Source organism: Dryobates pubescens, chromosome 4 (assembly GCF_014839835.1).
Source record: "Dryobates pubescens isolate bDryPub1 chromosome 4, bDryPub1.pri, whole genome shotgun sequence".
NCBI lineage: Eukaryota > Metazoa > Chordata > Aves > Piciformes > Picidae > Dryobates > Dryobates pubescens.
The window spans coordinates 13,355,242-13,378,645 of record NC_071615.1 but is presented as its reverse complement, the minus strand read 5'-3'; the positions used below and the strand labels follow the sequence as shown (position 1 = coordinate 13,378,645).

The 23,404-nt window shown below is 41.5% G+C and overlaps 1 protein-coding gene across 2 annotated transcripts; it reads right to left on the bottom strand.

The window, feature by feature from the left end:
* Positions 1-446: 446 nt before the first annotated feature.
* Positions 447-21,951, bottom strand: EMP2 (epithelial membrane protein 2). 2 transcript variants are annotated; one of them, XM_054180624.1, is made up of 6 exons: positions 21,755-21,951; positions 15,225-15,295; positions 6,637-6,748; positions 5,592-5,685; positions 4,086-4,232; positions 447-3,529 (listed from the first exon to the last, which is right to left on the bottom strand). In XM_054180624.1, exons 3-6 carry the CDS (start codon positions 6,712-6,714, stop codon positions 3,345-3,347), a joined length of 504 nt encoding a protein of 167 aa, XP_054036599.1. In that variant the 5' UTR covers positions 6,715-6,748; positions 15,225-15,295; positions 21,755-21,951; the 3' UTR covers positions 447-3,344. The 2 variants fall into 2 exon arrangements, with proteins under 2 accessions (XP_054036599.1, XP_054036598.1); XM_054180623.1 differs by lacking the exon at positions 15,225-15,295 and having other exon boundaries at positions 448-3,529.
* Between the last annotated feature and the right edge of the window lie 1,453 nt (positions 21,952-23,404).

Below are 23,404 nucleotides of genomic sequence, written 5' to 3'. Positions count from 1 at the left end.
TTATTGTTGTGTCTGGGGTAATAAAACCATGAATGCCAAGAGCAGCACAGTTTCTGCCACTTACAATGCGTTTTTGGTTGGGTTTTTGTTGTTGTTGTGTTGTTGTTCTTGTTGTTGAAAGGTACCTGATAGCAAAGTACTGCAGAATTTGATTTTCTCTTGTCCTGGAAGGAATACATTAAAAAAATAAACACCCCACACTGTTGTTGTTGGTGGTTGGTTTGTTTGTTTAAGGAAAAGCAAATTGACATATATGTTCTAGATTTGTTTTCCAAGATTGTTTCCTGTACTTCCTTTCAGATGCTGTCAAGGTAGATTTGCAGCTGCTAGTGAGTATTTCAGTACTTTGGACTTTTCCCTTTTTGTTCACTATGATTCCAAGGCAGAATTTATATGGGGTCTGAGAAATTATTTCTAGGGATTTGGGGGGGAGTTTGGATCAATCTCTAAAACACTATTGTGATATTATCTTAGTGCAAACCTGAAGCTTGGATTGGAACAGATATAGAATTAACTCATCAGTTTCTGGCATTATTTTCTCACATGGTCAAGGCACTCAACATGATCTTCAATGCAGAGCTGTTTCTGTAAATGATGGGAAAAGCACCTTAGAAGTAAGCAGCTTATCAGAACATCTGTGAATCTTGGATGGTCCATAGCTATTCTTTTGACACCATACACTGGAACGTTCAATACACTAATATTTTGTCTGCTTACCCCGGAAGGTCTTCAACAAAGCACAAAAATAACCAGCTTGTGGTTAAAGTACAGGCAGGAAGAATTTAATTTTACCTGTTCACACAAATGCTCAACTATTTCTCATCCAACATCATGTAAATATATCCCAAACGTAAAGACAAGGTCAGATTCCTAAATGTATTGAGCTTGCTATTACAGTACAAGAATTTGTTTTAACTTTATTTTCATGTACAGTTTCAGAGTATAGAGAGCATAGAAAATGGTATATTTTAAAGGCATATCATGTAAAAAGAATATCCTAAAATATCTTTGTCCCATCAAAACTTTAGTTCAGACCGGTTTGGCATTTGGGTTTTTTTGGTATGCAGAACTTTCTCATCTGATCTGTTTTAAGTGGCATCTTGTAAGCTCCTGTTTCTACACTGTGGTGTGCACTTTTTTAATTAGAGGGACAGAGCTTTTATTGTGGAATGAAGCTGTGTGTTCATGTATATATATACATCTTTAGTTTAAATATTTGCTGTATACATGACTCAAGCACTGTCAGGGCAAGAAACTGAAGAAGCATCTCTTCAAGTCAGTAGCATAACAGCTTAACTTACACTATTACAAGACTCTCTTCTAGATGAAAGTTTTAATCCATATTTGCATAAGAACTTCCCTCACTATTTCATGTTTGAATAAAACCAGTAAAATGCCTAGCTAATAGTCTGCTTTCAACCTCAAACCTGTGTCTGCTTCTTTAAGACAGATTCCACTTGCTAGCAAAATTCAGGTTTTGAATGTGAAATGTATTCAACAAACTGCAGAAACACTTTTTAAAAAGTAGGGTAATCATTCTTGAAATTTAGAGCATTCCCAGTAAGAAAAAAAAAAAAAAAAAGAAAAAGGAAAAAATAAAGAAAGACAAAACACTGGCATCATGCTGGACTGGTGAGAATGCATTTTGCTCAGATAACTTTGAGGATTTTACTACTATTATTACTTTGAAAGTGCTGTCCTGCTTACTCACCTAATTTCTTAACAGTCTTGCTGGGCTTTCTTTGCTCCCAAAATGAAAGTAGTATGTGCCAAAGCATTTTAGGATGTTTAAAGAATGGAGATGGAACTTCACAACCTATTATTCCTGTTGGAGGCCATCTTGTACAGTTATGCACCTGAACTTCTACTTTGGGAGAAAACAAGGATGAATTATCTGAAGGCATGGGTCAGACCATCAGCTGTATAATGCATTAAGTGTAGACTTTAGAGCTACAATACTTTGTAATAATTAATTCATTCTACATTAAGTGTAAGACCTTATTCAGAACCCATTTACTTTTTTATTGCCTGTGTATTGGGCCAGCTGTAATGTATATACTGAAATAAATAAATGGTTAGTGCTTTTATAGAGTCTACATTTAAGCATCAAAGCTGTGACTAATGAGAAAAAGCCACTTCATTCATTCTCCACACTGATCTCCCAACTTCAAAATCACCATGAGCCAAAGCCAGTATTACACTGCTGAGCAGTTAAGCCTGGTATTACAGTAGAGATTTATCTTAGACAATTACTGAAAACAAAATTCACCAAGTCATTTTATCTTGAAAAGCTATCCTGAAATTCATAAGCATAGTAATTGCACTCTGATTTATTGAGTATGAGTGTTTAGTTCAAGTGAAATCCACACAGGAATTTAGAACTAATTTTGTAAAGGCCAATTTCCTAATAGGCACACTCAGGAAATGCTTTTGTAAATGATATATTAGCTATGAAATCCCTACGTAAGAACAGCCTGCTGTAATAAACAGCTGAGTTTGGCTCTGAAAACCTGGATGTGGCACTGCTTGATCAATGTTTTACATACAGATTTGTTAATGTAGGCAAGGTGATGCTTTTTCTTTTTTTTTTTTTCCCCTTTCATTCCTTCAGAAAGCCTATGAGCAATGCAAGCCTAAAGGGATACAGGATTTGAGCGGAGTGTTTCTTACTGCTCAGACTATTCTGGTCCCGGGTTCTGCAGTGAATTTGCTGCTAAATTTTCCAGCCAAAGGCTCTGTATTCTTAAATTAAATATGAAAGAGAATCAAGAGAATAATTGCTGCAGTACAAAAAGGAGTTGTTTACTTTTCCAAAGCAAGTGGTTTTAATAAAAGCTTGATGACACTTACTGCACATTACAAATTGCAGAACACTAGTCCTCTGCCAGAACAGACGCACCAAGTGTAGCTTTTGGGCTTGTATAATTGTTTGCTTTTTCACTATGATCTGGGCCTCCTTTTTTATTCCTCCTGCATTTAACCCGTTCCAAGGGGGCACGTTTGGTCCAGGAATATAGTTAGCATACTGCTTACAAATTAATTTGAATGGGCTTTATTTGTAATCTCCTAGAGGCCAGGAGCAAACTGTTAACGTCTAGTAAAGGGCAAACCATTCATGATGATGAAATATGTAAAAGGCTCTGTCCCACTCAGCCCCCTGACCTGTAGGTGCCAGGCGTTCCATCAAACCTGCCATTTGTTGTCATTTTGTTTCATATCAAGAACACAGTACATTTTTAGAGAAACAATACCTTTACTACAAAACCATGTAAATGATTATATACAAAATGGTTACTGGAATTTGGTTTTGTATTGCAGTGACAGAAATAACTAGCTGCTGACATTTATTTACGCTTCCTTAATACTAGGTACATAACACCACTGATGAGAGTAAATGCAAATGCAATCCAGGCTAGGACGAAGGAATAGCCATACTGGCCTTCAGAAACCTCAGCCATATATCCACTGCTCTTGTGTAGTTCTTCATGCCTGTCTGTATAGATGGAAGCTGCAATCATAACACACAGACCTGGAGGAGGAAGAACATAATACAGTTTAGCATCTTAAAATATTATCAATATGCGTAACAACTTCCCTGTCTCTGTTCTGTCAGCTTCTTCCACCAATGTCCTTTTTTTCCCCAGATACTCATTTTCCATCCTCAGACTGAACTGGGAGTGTTTCAGGACACATTTCCAGTGTCTTTGGCATGGTTTAAATCTGAAGTGCTGTTGTGTATTTATGTCATTTGTAGAGAACACAAAATTATTCTAAACATATGGATAGTTTTAAAGATAAAAAATTAAGGAACTACCTCCTTGTAACAATTACAGTTATTTAACTTAAGAAGTTCAGAATCTCAGACTCATTCCCTTCAAAGTTTAAATTACTTTATTCTGAGCAGTGATGTCACCCATGTTTTAACTGCCCAAAAAGTACAGAATCCAGCAGCTCACTGGTTAAACACATGAGAAGTATAACCTATGGCCTCACAAGCCCTACAGATTTCTTATGCAGCTCATTTCTTTTCGACACTATTTTCATATAAACATCATTAAAGTTACAGGTGTTGAAAAATCACTCACATGAGAGGAGCTGTATAATAGAGGTTAACACAAATCTTTCTCCTTGCTTCAGACGGAAGAGTTGGAGAATGAAAACCAGAAATCCCACACAACAGAAAATTGTAGATAGGATCATGGCAGCCTGAACAGCCTGAATTGATTGATACTCTGCAAAAACAAAAGCAGCCTTGATTAAAAATACAGTTTCTCTCCTTGCCTGCCCCTGTAAAAGAGTAGAGGAGCAGAGATAAGTTCTCTAAGCAGGAAGTCAGCACATACAGCAGCTAAGCAGCTGTGCATGCATTGCCTAGGGTGGTTCTTCTCTTCCTTGGTATTAATACAGCCAGTAGTTTAAGGACTTTTAAAAGCTTCTCATAAAACTAAATAACAATACTAAACAGAATATTTTCCCCACACCACATCCTTTGCTACCATCAATGTACTGAAAACACAGTGAGACTGCCAGGTATCCCAAATGGCTTACAAATGCAGATCCGTGCCTCTCAAAAAATGTGGAGACAGCTCTGCCCCCTAAGCTGTAACCAGATAGGATATCTACACTCAGCACAAAAGGTCCCTTTGATTCAGTTTTTTCATCCTGTCAATTACTTGGCTGTAACTAGGAGCTAAAATAACCAACAAATTTGTGACTACATGTAGCCACTTTGTGTACCTTTGCTGCAATGATACAGACAAGCTAAGCTACATAGTTACCTCCTATGGCACCTCTCCTCTGGCGCAGCTACGCTGCCGTTGTTAGGTCTGTGAACAGCAGAGGTACCCAAGCTACTTAGCATCTAGACAGTTCAGGTCCCTAATTTCAATGGATGAGAGTACAGCAGATATCGAATGCATGCTGTGCATTAAGTCCTCTTTGTTAAAATACTAGCTTGTGTTCTGATTTTCTTCCACTTTCCCCCCTGTTCCTGTACAATGCCAGTATTTTCCAGTTTTTCTCTGAAAGTTAAATTCTGAGACAAGCTCTATCACTTCAGCCACACTTTCAGATGACTTCACTGTTTCTAAATGATCTAATTATTCCTTTTTTTTTAGAACTCTTTAGAATAGAATAGAATAGAATAGAATAGAATAGACCAGGTTGGAAGAGACCTTTGAGATCATTGTGTCCAACCTATCATCCAACCCACCTAACCAACTAAACCATGCAACCAAGCACCCCATCAAGTCTCCTAAACACCTCCAATGATGGTAACTCCACCACCTCCCCAGGCAGCCCATTCCAATGGGCAATGACTCTCTCTGTGTAGAATTTCTTCCTAGTACTCATTGTTAGTTGTTTGTGTTTACTCTTGCATTGGGCTTTCAAGTGCACCTAACAGCTGCCTCTAAACTGTTGGAACAGTTTGCTTTTCTAAAATGAAAGAGTAGTATTACATTTTTTAGAAGACCTGAGTAGTTGGAGCATGCAGAAAATACCTCACATATTATTGCCTCTGAAAATTTCATAGCCATTTCACCAGATCTCCTGCTAAAGGAACCAAAACACAGGCATGGAGAGACACTCACCTCTGAATTGATCAGTGATAGCCTTACAGATGCTAGTATTTGTGGAACACACTCTCCAGACATCTGTAGAAAAATTCTCTCCTACCCACCAGGCCTGCAAAATAAAGGGTTCTTACAGAAAACCAAACAAAAACCCCACTAACACACACACCCCACACCCCCAAACAAACAAACAAAATCCTTAATTGTCTAAGTGTCTCCTGACCACATATATCAGCTGGAAAAATTTCTGTTCATTTTTGATACTTAACTGTTCAAACTGCATTTGAGCTCTAGTGGCACTCAGGAATAAAGGATATATAATTATTCACATGTCATTTTCATTTTAGATCTGTGTAAAGTAGAAAAGGGACTAGATGGCAATCCTAAATCCCAAAGCACAAGGGATTTTTCCACCATTTGAGCAGAAATTTCAGATAGTGATTGTTTACTCTTTAAGATACCAGGCAAGATCTGCTTTGTTCATCTGGCCCCTGTTGAGGATGCTCAATCCTTAAAGGCACAGCATTTTTCAATTTGCAGGAAGCAGCAGGGTTATACATCTATGAAACAGAAGCCCTTTTCTGGTTCCTGACACTGAACTGATCTCAATGTAGCTGTGCTGTCAAAGTGCTAATGCAGTATGTACACTATGGCACCTGCCTGCAAGTGGCTAGCAAGAAATTAAGATCCTCCTGTGATATTTCTATGTTGATGTTTTAACATTTGTCACAAAGTGGTACTACAATGACTGAACAAGCACAGGAGTGTTTGTAAATATCCTCCCTGGCCAAGTGTCTCACAGGAAACAATATTAGCTGCATGACATGGGGTTATAACATGATGCCACATAAATACAAGGCATGTACTTGTATATTCTTATCCATGTAGACCACCATCAAGTGTATTCAAGGCATTTTTGTCAAAAAAAGGAGATCAGTGTGCCCCTAACAACATTACAGATTTCCAATAAACAAGTTGAAGACAACTAGAGCAGATTACCTTGATTTTTATGAAGCAAAGAAACACCTCTGTGTTAGAGGGGGGAAAAAAAGACAACACTTACATTGTCAATAGTTGAGATGAACAGCAGTGCTGCTGAGGTTATGTGAAACACAATAATGAAAGCCAGAAGAATCAACATCCTTGATCTGTGGAGGCTTTAGTCTGAGAAAAATCTGTTAAAAATAAGAGCATATATGAGCAGTCTTTAAAAGCTGTCAACAGATCAACCTGCCATTACACCTTTTCACTGTGGCTGTGAGTAGTCAAGATCAGCATGAGCATTTCAGAGTAAGATGCTGTTAGTCAGGAACATCATGTGCAGTTTGAGTCCACAGAATGTGCTCTTTCTCCAGAGATAAAAGATTTCCTTAATCAGATTTAACATCAGCACAACAGCTTTCTGTTTGCTATATGTGACATGTAACTAGCATCATTGGTGTGAAATGAATCAGAACTGGAAATGGTGCCAAGGGCTGCATCTTGTAACCTGCCAGCGGGACGGCTGCAGTGAGTAAATACACAGAGAAGTTTCTTTCTGTGTGCTTCTCCAGCAAGGATATAAAACTCCTTCATATTGCTCTTAGAGAAGTGCTTTTCAGACTACAGCCTCGTTTGCCTGTGATGCTATAATTTCCACTGGCTATAGTAAGGCTTGTTTCAACCATGCTTTCAGAGTAGGAAGAAATGCAGATTTCAAAAGGATACTTGTAAAACAAAACTCAGGCCACCAAGAACTGTCTGCTAGATTTATTAACAGCCTTATTGTACCTTAGGGTTATATAGATTGTCCTTTGTTCATATAGTTGCAGGTTTTACTCATTAATGAATGACTTAGGGCTACCATTTTCTTCAATATATTGCTCTGACTGGTAGCGTTGAATAAACCCATTAGTCATGTAATAATCCAGTTAGTAATGTTATGTTCAGTCACTTAATACTCTCTGTAGCCTACCTATTAACTTCATACTTTATGCAATCTGTTTATTACCATTTTACATCTCAAATAAAAATAATAATAATAAATCTGATTTACAAAGGAACCACAAACTTTATTTGAACTGGAATTCCCAGGAAACCTCTGAGTACACAGACATGTGCAATTTCTTGGTGTATCTTTTTCTTCTTGTTGTGTAAAAATGCTTGCCATTTAATAGATGCTATATTCTACAAGGAATCTGCAGTCTTGCAGATATTTTCTTTGCATATAATGTGCACCACTCTGCATGCTAACACTCATTGGTACATTGATCCATGTTTCTCCACTTCCTTTACTTTGTGCACATTCTCCTGTGTCAAATGATCCCATAAACACAGCAAGTATCCAGAAGGAAAAGCTGTTATATATATTTTTAAGACTTTTATAACTTTTTTTTTTGTGTCTAACCTTCTATCTCCTACTGCCACTGATCATGATTATGAAGACATAAAAAATTTAACCAAAGAAAACAACCCCTTTGACAGCGTTTTAAAAACAGCTCCACTGGCATTCTCATCAGGCCAAAATACAACTCCTGCAAAACCTGTTACAAAAACATGGCAGCATATAAAACCACACCAAATAAAGACTAGAAGTTCCAGACTAAGCCTTTACATCTACACTGCAGGGCAGTGTTTCACTGCAGTAGACTATTACAAACACAAAGCCAAACAGTATTAAAGTGCCTTTGAGAAAATGAGCGTTGACTGGCAAACCTTAAAGCTGGAACTGACTGGAATGACTATAAGGGAAAGCTAAGTCAAATCCTAAAATAAGGAAAACAGCTACTCTAGTTTTCATTCTTTCCCATTTTCTCACTGTTAAACTTTGCCTTCTCAGCCGGGACAAAACCCAGAAGTGGTAATTTCCTCCGAAGAGCCGATTCTGCCGTATGACTCAAGATCCTCCGAATCTAGTTCTGCTTCTAGAAATGTCATTAATGGCTCTGTATGGAGGCTTTCTTGAATGAGAGGAAGGAAGAAGGAAAAGAAGGCATTTTGTGGTTTTGTATAAGGCCACATCAAAATATTTTCATTGTGAAATGTACCAGCCTTCACATACCACTCTCTGGTCTTGTGGTTGGGTTTTTTCAGTTGTTGTACAGATGGTATCTAAGCAGACAATAATGCAACAATCATCTGCCATAGAAGGAGAGAGAATCAAATTGTGCTCAGTATTACTCTAAGAATAACAACAAAATTTCATCTTATTACGTGAAGCTTCATAAAGTAAGAGTCAGGAAAATGTCACCTAATTAAAACCAATCTTGCAAAATCAAGATTTGCCAGCACAGAAAAATCCACTCAATCTTCAATCAAATGAATGTTTTAGTTTTAGTGCTTTCAGCCATAAACAGAAGTGTTTCAAACAGGATAGATAAATATGTATGGGTAGTGAGGAGAAGATATTTTATGTTTTACCCAAATAAAGTCAAGACTGAATGAAAGAGGCTTTGTTTTAAAAACAAACAAACAAACAAACAAACAAACAAAAAGTCAGTAAGAATAGTTTGATGCTTCTGTTCTGAGAATCTTCATAACAACCATTTCTACATACTTCCTCTTGATTTGCTGGCAATGGCTCCCATCATAAACTGCCCCAACATCTGTGCACACAGTGCTACAATAACTATACACAGGTACAGGAGTTAAATATGCTGGGAGAAAGGAAGGAGACAGACTAATTCCAAGTAATTAATACCAAGAAAAGACAAGAAGAACTTGTTACCCAATTTGTCATGCCTGAGCATGGATCCTGCCTGGGTATCTCTCCTAGCAGCAGGAGCTACTTTCCTCTCTCAATGAGCAAGGGAAAGACACAGTTTTGTTTCCACATGGAGAGTTTCTAAGAACACTGTTTGTATTAACATTCAGAATCCTTACTGTAATAAATTTATTACTAAACAAACAATTTTATAACTTTCTATTCTGTGTACTACCTGTAACCCTCTTTGGTTTTTTAGTCACCATCAACTGTTTCTCAAGGGCTCTCTTCAGGTTCACAGTTGATCCCAGTTCTTCTGCAGTAGCTGAAACCCCTGCAGAAGCTTGCTAAACCAACAGCATGCTACCTGCCAATGGCTTTTGCCTCTCTCCTTCAAAATGCAGGCGTCCTGCAAGAACAAATAAGCTAGCACTACTATTTGGTCTGGGTGAACTAATTCTACTCAACAGAACAACCAGCAATGTTAGATTTAAGTCCTACCATCTCTTATATTTAATTTATACAGCAACAAGAAAAGATTGCTTAAAAGAGGTTGTTAATATGAAGAGAAAATACGTTTTGAAATCACACAAATTTGGGAATCTAGTACTTTGTACTATTGCACTGAGAAGGAATCTGCAAACAAGTATATTAAGAAGATGCATAGGAATGATAAGACTCTTCAAGTAGGACAGTGGTATCAGTGTGTGATGTGATTTGATGGGCCATTCTGTAGTGTTTGTTTGCTGATGCTCTATCGCAGCTCCGGAAGCACTCCCTATTATCAGTGCTGATACACACTGCTAGGAAAAGGTTTCTTGGTCTTACAGGAGGAGTCTTCCTCTTTAAGAGAACCACTGCTCAGCTATTGGTTTAGTCTTTTGATTATAGGCAAAATGATTTGTACTGATATAAAAACAAAAACAACAAACAACAAACCAATCCTTCCTGGGCAGAGTATATTTTAACTTCCCATTATTTGATGTGCACTCAATATGCTCTCAAATAAAAGTGTTTATGATTTTTCAATACAGATAAAGACTGGGATGATGCAACAGATACTGTTCATCATTCTCCAAAATGGCATGAATCCTTTTAATATTTTCTACAAACACAGAAGAAAAACTTTTTGGATACACTATAGGTGTCTTTTAATAGTTATGATGGAGCCACTCTTCTCAGAAGTACATGATGAAAAGACTAGAGGCACCAGTCACAAGTTGCAACAAAGAATATTCCAGCTGTGAAAAATGTATTAATTATATTCAATGAGGGTGAATAAGTACTGGAACAGGGCCCAAGAGGTTGTGGGATCTCCATTCTTGGACATCTTTCTAAGCTGACTGAAGCAATGCCCAGAGCATCCTGATCTAACTCCCTCCCTCCAAAGGCCCCTTCCAGCTCTGCTCTCCTGTCAACCAGCAGCTATTTCAGGAACCTGCCTGTACTAATCTGCAGGAAAGCTCTGACTAAAAGGAACATAAAATTTTACTTATCTCATCACATATGACATTAAAAACAGACTTGGGGGTTATAGTAAGGATGACATTGAATGTCAACATGAATTATTCAATTGCAAGCCTCAGCATCAAATATCACTTTACAAAGTTTGTTTTAAGGCAGAAAAGTACAGCTACAGCTGGATTGGAAGTGGAGTGTCACCAAATCCAGAAAGAGTAAGTTAAGAGAATCCTACTGAACACATCCAGATTTTCTGTAGTAGTAAATTGTCCCATAAATGCTAAGTTCTAGGACACTTACACAAAACATTGAAAGCAGCAGGTCAGCTATATTAAAAACAAAGGTTTTTTCAATTAGCACAGAACAACTTTTTCCCGTTAATACTCCAGCACATGGACAAGAAAAGCAGCAGCCACACTTACTTCTCATCTTTTCAGCACTGCAGACTATTGGAATCAGTAATTTGCACTTTTGTTATGAGAGCCTGGCACACTTTACAAGAGGTGGCTAAGAAGGGCCTCTGCTATAATCACCAAGACATGCAGAGGCAGGTACCTTTTCACAAGGCTGAAGAGTACAACAATTGCAGAAGTGAGCAGTAAAGAAAAAAAAAACACTCCGTTCTCCAGTCCAGGGTTCCCAACATTTCTGTATTGCAGTAAGCAAATGTGTTACAAAACAGGATTGCCTTCCTATGCCAGGCTCCACCCCTCCACAGGGAAAGGAAAAAAAAAAAAAAAAAAAAAGATAAAAGCCCCAGTTTATCTTTATGATAAAGTTTATCTTTAATGCCCAGCAGTACATAGAAACATGCCTATTTGAATGTTTTTCTGCTGTTTAGTACAGCAAGCAAGCAAAAAGGAAAACTCTGTCTTTGACTGTTCTTAGCAGGTTTATCACTGCTTTCCAGTGCAGATGTCATCTCTGCAACCCATGCTTTCATTTCCTCCCATGCAGTTAAATTCTGCTGCCAAACTACTTCTCACATTTGTACATACTTGCCTTTGCAAGCAGAGAAATACATACACAGCACAGTAGGTTTATCCTGTGCTCATTTGCATTGAGAAGGCTAAAGCTTATCCTACAACACTGTCTGATGCCCTTGCTTCCTAAGATCAAATTCGTTTTTCTGTATCATCTTCATGTAAGTCCATGTATGAAGTAAACCTCAACACAGACAATTCTGGTTTATACTCCTAGAAACATGGTGAAAATAGCAGAACAGCTCCTGCTCTGTACAAACCGAGGCTGGAGATGTGCAGACTGTTCAGCACCCACATTTAGTGCTGAAATGACACACCCAAAAGAAGTAGAGGATCCTGCTGAACAAGTTACCATACCTGCAGCTTTCTGCACTGAGATTTTTCATTGCAACTAGAACAGCAGGTCTTTGGGCCATCAACAGACATTTGCTTTAGCTGAACTTTCTTGAGGTCACTGGTGTAAAACTGAATCAAAGCAAGCCTTCTTAACTATCAATTCTTCTGCCCTTCAGTGCTATAATTAAGTCTGTATATGTGAAGCTCGAAGAAAAAGCTTGTATGCTGGTGACATGAGAAGCCTGTCATCTTGTGATGCATCATAAGATGTTTGGATTGACATGATAATCACTTCATTTTGCTCAACTTTCTTGTGCCACATCTCATGGTGTCTTATGACAGAGAACTCCGGAGCTGGCTCATGTTTTGCCTGTACCATCCTCTCTAAACTTGCACAAAACACCCTCGTTTATAAGGAACAGAGTGATACTGTTAATTTATTTCTTTCTTTTACCAAATATGAAGGGTTATGAGGGGTTTGTGTGATTCTCAGAACTAGAACCAAAAGTTAAGCAAGTCCAGACAACAGAGTGTCTCCCAAACTAGTCAAAGCTTTGAGGATTTCAACAATCCTCTAATGCCTAAATATCAAACACATAAAAGACAAGAAAATCAGGAAATTTAACACCAAGGGAATAATTATACTAGTTTAAACTACTTACTCCAATTTAATTATTTCTTCTGAGTTAATTTGACAGTTTGAAATGCCAGCATTACAAGACATAATTTACTGAGTGATATTCTTTAAAATGAGGCAGATAATATCCAAACTCTTAACACTTTCTTTCCACACTTTGTCCTTTCAGTGTTCTCCAAGCTCACTGCTGCTCTGACCCTATTCTTGGTCTGTGGTATCTGTGCACTAATTCACCGTTTGAGTACTTTCCATTGGATCACCTGTCTTTTTCTGTTGCTGCAGGGTTAAGCTGACCACATGTCCAAGCTGCAAGGCTGGCCTGATGCAGGTGCCCAGAGCAGCAGACAATCCTCACTGTCCTCAGTGTTTCTGTGCACCCCTGTGTGTTGCTGTGCACATACTTCAGATGTGACACATTGGGACCCTTTTTGTGTCAACTATGGAAAAATCCTCTCATGCAAGAAATCCAGAAAGGATAACCACATCCTTGTACCTTTCTTTCTTATTATTTCCCAGGTTATCATTGTATATTGGAAAAGAAAATACAACTAAAGCAATATAGTTCTATTTTAGATGATGACTTGGGAGCCTTACTTTAAGGAACCAGCCTTTAAACATTTCATAGGACAGGGGTGTTAATCCTGAAGCTAACATTATTTGTATATATATGAACTGCATGTAAAGGTTTCACTGCCAGTAATCCCTGAAAAACATATTGATAGTTCCCTGGTGCATGAACTGAGCTGCTACTGTTAGAGCTCACAGGTGTACAAACTACACAGAAAACAAGCTCTCTCTTTTATAAAGTCTTATAATAAGTGTGATTGAGGGAATCACGTATTGTAGAACTGGACCCTTGCCACTCTGTTCTTCATGTGCAAATGTAGATTCAAATTCTGACCTGTTTTCATGTTCACATGTTACAGAACTAACAGTCAATACCAGTGGCATGTCCTCTTTCAACCAGTGATCTCTTTAGCCTGCTAGCAAACCTCCAGAAGTGCTGGATAGCTCTGGCTAGACCTCTACAACATTGACTGGGACCCTGGGAGGGAAGTGCAAAGAGTAACAATCTACACAGCAGACAAGTTCCCACCTTTTTTTTTCCCCTCCTGCTATGAAGGTATGCACGAAGAACAATGTACACTCTTCAAGAAATAAAATTTCAGATCCCTACTTGATGCTGACTGTAGAATCAAGAGGGCTGAGTGTCCTGTCATCTCTTCAATGGCACAGACACCATCAACTCTTTTAGCTTCTGAGCAATTGGTTACTTGAGAATGCACTCAAGCCCACAGCTCTTTGTGCTACCTATATGGAAGGAAGAGCACTTCTCACTTATACTTCCAGCTGCTTTTCAAAGTCCTTCATCACAAAGCAAGGAAATCAGAAGGAAATGAAACAATGTTCTCTGCACACAACCACTGTATGTAGGCCAAAATAAATCAATACAGCAAAAATTAATTTACGGTATTCTCTAGAGCTCCAATTACAACAATTACACTTTTAAAACTCAATGGCTGAATATGAAAATGAAAATAGGGTCATCCTGACAGATCTAGATATGTGGGTGCCCTTGTAGCAGGGCCTTGTAGCAAGGCCTTGTAGCCCTTGTGTTAAGAGCAGCAACCTCCAGCACAATTACAGCTCTCAACTGCCTGTATTTTGATAGTGAAGTACAGGGGCTTGGAAACAAACTGGTAGGATATGTTATGACTTAGCTTTTATCCATCTTCTTTCAGCAAATCTTGCCCTGAGGTCTGATTTTTGTGTGCACTGAGATTAATATAAATGTGCACCTATAGCTTGATATAGCCTTATTATAGCAGATGGCTGTTTGTCCATCCTATTGGTACTGTGTGGGACTGCAATGAACATAGAGTGAATAAGCTCATAATCTTGTCCTATTTACCACCTATGTATGAAGGGATACTGAAGAACCCTTTCATCTCTTTCTGAATCAAGTTCATAAACACAAAATCAGCTTCTCCTCAGAAACCCTACCTACTTACCAAAAGTAGAACAGACTGTGCTTATAATTAGGCCTGGCAGATCTTCCCTAAACCTTCTCCATTCCCTCTCACCCCATCATCCTCATTAGATCTATGCTATTAAGCCAGAACTCCAAAGTTGGGGAAAGTGTAACTCTGCTATCCTATACATTTCCAAGCAATAACAAAAAACAGTTGCAGCAAAAAATGCAAAGTGCTAGTTTTGAGTAGTGAGACACAAAGCAGCTGATGCTTCTAATTTCTTAGGAATGCTTTTAATAAAATTTTAACCTAGGGATGCCAGCTCTGCTGCCACTTCTGTAACTCTGTCAGTCATTTATTTGCAAACAAGTTTGGACTGGGTTTAGACTCGCCCTGCCACTCCTTTCACTATGGTCCTACTGTGTGCACTGCAGAAGGAAGTCACTGGGCCATGAAGCCTCTGTGGGCAGATTGAAGAGAAGAGAACAGGCAGGACCTACTGGAAAACACAAATGCAATGCCCTGTCGCAGGGTGGGGAAATGGCACTTCAAGGGAAAATGAGCCTTGTGACATCTTACCTGAAAATCCTAAAGAACAGCCTCAAGCTTAAAAGATTCAAGACAGGTGGATTCAAACACTCCAGCAAAACCTGGAACAGAAACGTAACAGCCACTATATGCTACAACAGTTTAGCAGGTACAGAGGCCTGCTACCTACACCAGCAGACTACGGGCATATTTTAGTAAGTCTTTAACCCTTCATCTTTTCAAAACTTTGTGTGTTCTGCAGAAAGACAATGTTTGTTCTCCTCTAGCAGTGCAAACCAGCATCTTCCTCAGAAATACTTTTTTTTATATGTTCTTTTTCCCTAAAGCACTTTTTCTTATAAGTGCACTTTTATACTACATAGCCATAATCTCAGATTTCATTTGTTATATGTCTGTTTCTAAATCCCAGAACCCCTGTGGGTTATGACAATGGTATGAGGTTGGCTGCCTCACCACCAAATAACTCCCCAAATGGTTACAATTCATCTCTAAACCCCATCATACTCATTCCCTGTGCCCTCCATAGCCTGCTTGTCTGCCTTCAGTTATGCTGAGAGTCACATGCCTTTGGAAAAATGCTTACAAAAATTGGTCTTTAATGAAAGATACACTATGGAAGCAATCTGCTAAAGAGAGCAGTTCTCAAAGGACACATATTGTCTGAGAAAACCCAGCAGTGATTTGAAAGAAGGAACTGCTTGAAAACTCTAGTTTCTGGTTTCTTACCAGACAGAGATGTATTCTCTAAGCAAAACCTTGTTACAAAATGTTTGTATGTATGGGTAGCGCTTAATTGTACACTTAGAACTTGAAGAAATGGACACATCCTTCCAGCCTTTCAATACATTCTTTCTGCTCAGACTGTTTGCCTTAAGCTGTGCACCAGGTACTACTTCAGTGTAAACGAAGTTGTGGGATACATTGAAACATTCTTAACAATCAAGCTGGTCTAAAAGTACTAAAAGCTTGTTTTCCTAAGCTAAACAAGACAAGAGCTTCTTGTTCTGACTTGTTCCTTTTCAAAGGTAAAGACAAGCTGGGGGTATACTCCCTTGCAGGTCAAGGCAAACACATAGAAGAAAGAACTGTTTAACGTAAAGATGAAAACAAATGGCTATAAATCAACTGTAAGCACATTTAAGATGGAAATTACAACTCCTAGAGCTGTCAGGTTTGGGCACAATCTCACAAATCACCACACTACAGGGAAAAAAGACCCATCTCCACAAAAAGAGATTATGTGATCCAGTGATTGTGGTGGAAGGGCAGTAGACCTGGTGACTCCAATTCTGCACTCCTGTGCAGACTATCAAACAGTTTCTTTCAGATCTCCATATATTTTGCAACATGCTTTTGTGTGATACCCATGAACTGGGCACTCCACTGAAGTCTCTCCTGGAGCAATGCCAGCCGTACAGTGGAGTAACACAAGTGAGTATCATGGGAGTGGCAAAACATAAACAGCTTTAAGGGAGGATTCATTGCTGAGGTGGGCAGTAAAGCTACAAAGAATGAGCAAGGCCTATCCCCCTTTCCGGAGGGGGGAACACTCAACAGCCACAGAACTCTTTGCAGCCTGTTGGCACAGCCCTGCCTCTGGGTGTCAGACAGACGTTTCATGGAGCTGAGACAATGACATGGGGGTGTACCAATAAGCTATTCAAGCTATGAGAAGCCTCCTGTGAACCTGCTTCTGAAGCAAATAACTGAACTGAGGTGTGTCCTGGCCTCACCCCTGCTCAGTCACTGTGTGGCCACATATTGGTGTCCAGCTTCTTCCCATTCAATACCTTAGCAGCACAGGGAGGGACAGACCAAGTATAATACCGGATCTTTTCATCAGGCTGACAGATTAAGTGTGTCCCCAGTCTGGTACAACGAAAAGTAAAATGAAGCACAATCTGCAGCCTTAACTCTAGACATTAACATAGTTCTGAGAGCGAATCTCAGACCCTGAGCTCTACTGACTGCAGACTGATGCTGATCCAGAGATTACTCCAGATACAGCAGAACAGCTTGAGTGATTTATGTTGTTCCACCTAATTAACCAACAAACAAAGGCAGAAGAGGTCTGTCTTTCCAGATTGAAAGCAATGCATTGAATTCAGTAGAAATGAAAGCTGATATTGTTTTAACTCTGGCAGATGCTCTATGGAAATGGCTAGCAATTAAATGCGTTACATTTGTTGCTGTAAAATTTTCAAACTGCTTGTTTTGATTTGGCTTTGACTAGCTCTGCACTGAGAATCTTTGGGTTTAGTTATTTCAGAGTTTACACATCATCTATCAAGAGTGTGAAAACATATCTCTGTTGACAGTATAACAGTTTGCTATAAAATAGAAAGAGCAAACCCTTCCACAACTACGATTTTGTTTCACAGAAATACTCTATCATATCATTGGATTTACTGCTCAGCCTGCCTTCAGATTGTCACTTTTACATTTGCATTTGTAATTGGTGCAATTAAAGGAAAACTTAAAGGCTGCCATGTGAACTTTACCAGCGCTGCTAGTAGCATTTCTCACATTTGTTCCATTGTACAGCTGAGCACACTTTGTTGCACTGCTCTTCAACACTGGCTGCTGAATGGAAACAGAGCCCAGTCACCTCCTGCTACTATCTGCATCAGTTTAGCTCTGCCCTGTGGCTCCACCCTGACGAGGCTGGCTGCCTGTGTAGTGCCTGGGTCACTGCAGAGCCACATCTTTTCGTGTTAAGTGCCAGGTAAAGTCCCTGTCAAGCATGCTGACAAATGGGCAGGCTCAGCCAGCTCTTTTCAACTCTAAATCAAATTCTTCTTGGAGTCTCTGGACCTTGATCTGTTTCTGTGCTTGAATGAAGCAGCTGGTTTGCTGCTTCCATGGAAGGAGAACTGTCAGCCTCAGGGACAAGAGAAGTCTACAGACTGACTGCAGAGACTACCAGCAGCAAATGCATCTCAACAGATGGATATCTGGGCACTCTGGAAGATCCCTTCCTATCTGGAAGAAGGCCATAATTTTGATGGCTTTCATGACACTTAACACCTGCACTGAACACCTGAGGAGTGTTCATACTGCCCATCTTGGCTGTTTGCAGACTGTACCATTCCAGACACAGCACAGCATTTAAAAATCTGTGAAATAAACCATAAATATATATCCTATAGCCATCTCTAAGGGGTGTTTGAGTCAGTCCACTTTCTGCCCCACCTACAGACTTCTGTGAACATCTCTACACAGCCAGAGGGTTGTATTTTAAGGTCACACCCAAATTATGAGGCTTCACCTGGCATGCACATACCATCATTAAACCTGCCTACGAAACTTCATAGGCAAAATAAAAAGGCATAATTACATTTTCCCCATTCAGTGAAGGAATAATAATTCCTTTGATGGATGAATTCAGGCAATCAGGCTTTCTGTTGAATCCCACCCAGCAAGATCTATTTTCTAAAAATTAAGATTGCTATCTTCCTAATTAAGTCATGAGCATAACCTGACATATTGAGATATATTCTACAAAATTATCTCCCCGATAAAATAATAAAGCTTTCAACAAAAATAGTGAATACTGAGACCCCACCACACAGATCACTGCTTTGCTTTGAGGACTGAAAAAACAAACAAACCCTAACACTGAACAGCTCCATGAATGGAATTCCTTAGTGCTGTGCGTATATTTCCCCTGCTTTCCCTCTGAGACCAAACTGATTTCAATAAAAGCTGTGCATTCCTTTCTACTTTCGAATTTGGCTGTGTTGAAGTATCTCATGGATTTTATATAAAGTGTTTGGTACACTTCAGAGCAAATGTGGTCTCTGAGTAGCTCCTGTAAAACACTGCCTCATTCTGCTGGGTCTTCTTCCAACAGGAACATGGCAGTAGGACCTGCAAAGTACATCTTGTGCCAGCTAGCAATATAAAAGACCTTGTCCCCAGAGACCCACTTCTCTCTTTAACCAAACACATTCTTGTACTGATTTATGTGGTGGTGTCATGTCTTACATGATGCTCAAGATACAAACACAAGTGCTAAGTAGAAAACCAAAATACACACAAATGAAATGAAATGGGACAAGTCTCCTTGTGCCACCATCCATCTAAATCTTAAATGAACAGGGAAACAGCTTTATGAAAGGAAACAGACAACACTTAGCAAAAGTGGAGAAAATTCTTTCTCCTCCAAATAGCCCTATGGAACTCATCAGTATGATATTCTGCTAATCACCATAGGAATGTTAAACCCAAGATGAAAAACAACCTTGAGACAAACAACAAAAGAAAGCCCTTATATGATATATTAGCAAGACATGCTAATAAATCAAGATATGAGGATTGCATTAACTGAAAGCCAGTATAAGATGAAGGCAGAGATGTTTACTTCTTTTAAGCAATGTTGCCCAGAAACAATAACTACAACATCTAAGAATTGACACAGAGCCTTGTCTAAGAGAAAGGTGTTGCAGCAGCTTTCAGTCTTGACCTGTTCAGTCTGTTGAACAACTTCCTTTATTACCAAGGTTTTAAATGTATGTAAGCAAATAGAATACACTAGTTTTCTTCACTGCACAGCATAATCAACACTGTTTGGGTATTTATGACAGAAGTCTTTCCAGAGACCACAAATAAAGAACATAACACCAGTAGTGTCTTGTCTAATGACAGTATGTTGGGTTTATTTTAAATGATATTAACACGCTGTTTTCCTTCCCAAATGAGCATACTAGCAAGAAACTGATCACCTCCTCAGAGTTTTCATGGTATCACTGTATTTCACCTTGAGCTGATTCCCTGGCTGGCCTGACAGCTGACATGGTAACATCCATGTCTGCCATCCAGTTGACATGATAAAATCTGCACACCTCTTCATTCAGCACAGAGGATGAATCTTCCCCCAGGTATCCCAACAGACTTTTTTCCAGCTTTATTCTACATGTTCACAAAGGGATGCAGAGGACAGCAAGAATTCTTGCTTTCAATGCCTTTGAAGCAAAGGTCAAGTCCTTACATTTTACACAGAATAAACTCACATCAGCTTCTGGTGAACATGTCTCCTACAGTAAGTACCCCAGCTACATTCCTTAGCATGGCATTCAATTTGCCACAAACTCTCTTAATAAAAGAGTAGCAGGATTTTCCAGTAACCTAAAAGCCATGGTTCTCTCCTCACTGAAACTCATGCCCAGCATTCCTCCATCATTTGTGTGGGTTTCTGCCTATGGATGCTGCAGCCATCTCTCCTGGCAGTCCAGCCTCATAGCTCCTTTCCTGATCTACCCTAGATTGCCTGGACACTATGGCCTCCAAAATCAACATCAGAGAGCAGGTATGGATGGAAGAGTGATTACAGAAAAACCATCTGCTCAGGGAGGCAAGAAGATGTACTTCACATCATTAACATGCCAGCACTGTACATAGAGAGACTGAAGTAAGTGCAGAGAAAGTGCTGCTTTTGTTTTTTGATGGAGACTAGCCAACCATAACTGTTTGTTTCCAAAGTTCCCAAAGAAAACTCTTAACAAAATATAGTATTTTACAGCTTTTTGGTGGGTTTCTTCACAGTCCTGTATCAAGTCAGAAGACACATCTAAGATGCTGAACTACAATAATTACTGATCATTTCCATATTATTCCCAGGTGTTTGGACAAAAATAAAAACAAAACCAAACACACACACAAGAAAAACCAAAAAACCAACCCACAACCTTCCTGTGCTATGTGAACAAAGTATTTCTGCTAAGAAATTGGGTGAGAGGCAGAACTGTAGGTTTCTTCATAGCACCATTCTGTGAGCAGAAGCAAGCTCTGGCTACGCCTGCTGAGGAACGGACAGCACTGCACTGCTCCTTTCTAGGGATGTCCAAACAAGGAGCTGACCTCTAAAATTCAATACTTGGTTTTACAAGTGGCCCATGTTAGTGAGAGCAGCTTGTCCAGCACCTGGCACATAACATCCCGCGTGTAAGTCGGGCATTGCAGACAGAACAAAATCACCAATAAGAAACAGACTGGCTTAGTAAAACTGCATCTTGAATCAAGTAGGAAAACGCTTAACGCTGGCAAAACTTCATAAACCGAAATCTGCACCGAATTATATCTAAGTGTGTTTTCCTTCCACTAGAGGGGGGCAGCTGCCAAAATCCATCGAGCGTTGCTGTGCCGTACCAGCGCTCCACCACCAGCGCTAAAACCCGGGCAGAACCGTCCTACGGAGACCGTCAGCTTGCTGCAGCCCTGGCCCAGCCTTCACCTCTCTCGCCATGGGCCGTTTGCCTGCCCTGCCTCGCTGTCGAGCGGCGAGAAGCGGAGCTGGGGCAGACCTCCCCGGCCGGCGTTCGGGAGAGCTCGACAGCCCCCGAGCCGGCTCGGCACCACGGCTGCCGACGTGCCGAAAGAAAGTTTGGTTTGTAGTAAACAAAACCCTTGATTTTTTTGTTTGGGGGTGTTTCTCCCCCCCTCCTTTTTTGTTTTCTTCCCGCGGTGTCCTCCTCCCCTCGCTGGCAGAAGCCACCCTTGGCCCCCCGCGGCTCCCCGGCCCCGCTCAGCCCCGTGCCCCCCACCCGGCCGCGGCTACTCACAGGCGCGGGGCGGGCGCGGCGCGGGGCCGGCGGGCAGCACTCCGCGGGCTGCGACCGTCTGGCGGCGGCTGCCTCCCGCCCGCCCTCCTGCAGAAATGATGTCAGAAGCCAACTGGGTGTGGAAAGAAAATAATGTTCGAAAGTGCCCCTCGCCCGCCTGTGAAGGCAGAGAGGTGTGTGTGAGAGAGTGTGTGCGCAGGGAGAGAGGGAGGGACGGGCCGAGCGCGGCAAGAACTTTTCCCCGCCTGTTTCCATCCGCGGAAGGCGGGCGGGCGTCCAGGCGCGCCGCCGCCCGGCCCTCCCCGGGGGCGCTCGGCCCGCCGGCCCTCGCGGCCGGGGCCGGTCCCGCGAGCGCTGCCACCGACGGCGCCCCCAGATCGCGGCGCCTGGGCGGGCTGGTTGCCGGCCGCACGAGATGCTACGGGGGGAAGGTTGTCCCGCTTCCCCGAGCGACCTCCGCCTTTCGTCTCGGCGGCGTGGGCTGAGACAGGAGCGGAGCGGGAGCTAGCCAGACAGAAGGGTGACCGCTCCATACCCGGCAGCTGTGTGTGTGAGGGGGCGAGGGGCTCGTCCCTGCTGCGCACAGGACTGCTGTGTCCCTCCAGCCGCTTGTCACGAAGAAAAAGGGAAGGGGCTGGAGGGACGGTGTCTGCTCGGCGGAGGGAGGCACAGGGCGGAACCCGCACAGGAGCACTCCGTGGGGAACGGTTCCCAACGCGGCAGAAGGTGCCCTCCCCGGGCCGGCGGCCGAGCCCATCAGGGACCCTGTCCATGAACAGTGTGCCCGGGGAGAACGGCGGAGCGCTGTGCCGGGGGGGTCGGGGGCAGCGGAGAGGAGGCGCCATTTCGGGCCGGCAGTGCTGTCCCGCCGCGCTCCCGTCGCTGGCCTCGTCAGGTCATTGCGCAACCCGGCCCGCCGCGAGAGGCAATGCGCCCCTGGAGCCGCCTCTCAGCGACGGGTCCTGCGCGGGAGCCGCACTTCGCTCCGTGGTCGGTGGGGCGCTGTGAGCGGAGCCGGGGGCCGCCTGTAGCGGCAGAGAGTGCCCTGTCCAGGCAGAGCCTCCTTGGGGTGGAGCACGGCGCCGCCGAGGCTCGGCTGGCGGGAAGGTTTTTCGTCAAGGAGAAAACCGTGTGTGCAGAGCTGAGGAAATCCGTGTTTATAAAACCATCTCCGGGCAGCGCAGGTGAGCCCCCAGGGTAGCTGTTCGCACCTCACGAACCTCCTCTGGCCTGAAGAGCTTTGCAAGCCACCATCGCCACTAGCACGCATCAGTAATAAGCTGTGTTCGTTTTCACTTCGTTTTCACAAAATACATAACAAAGTAGATAAAATAGCGACCATCGCCAACTGGATGATGCTGTTTACTCCTACTCACAAGGAGAATGAAGACACTAATTCGGCTTTTTGGCTGCCTTGCAGAGTTTTCTGTTGGTACAGCTCCTCTGCTTGCTGCCCTGGATTAGCTCTTTCAAGCGCGTCAAGTTGTCGAGATCACTCTGTTACAGCGTGACTATCAAGCTGTCTGCTTTAAGTTTATTACTTTGTTTCACCTTCTCTTTAACAGTTCTGCACAAACCACTGTTAACATTTCGTTAACATTTATTTTGAATGCTACCCGAAAATCAACTAGACCATGACTCTTCTGATTC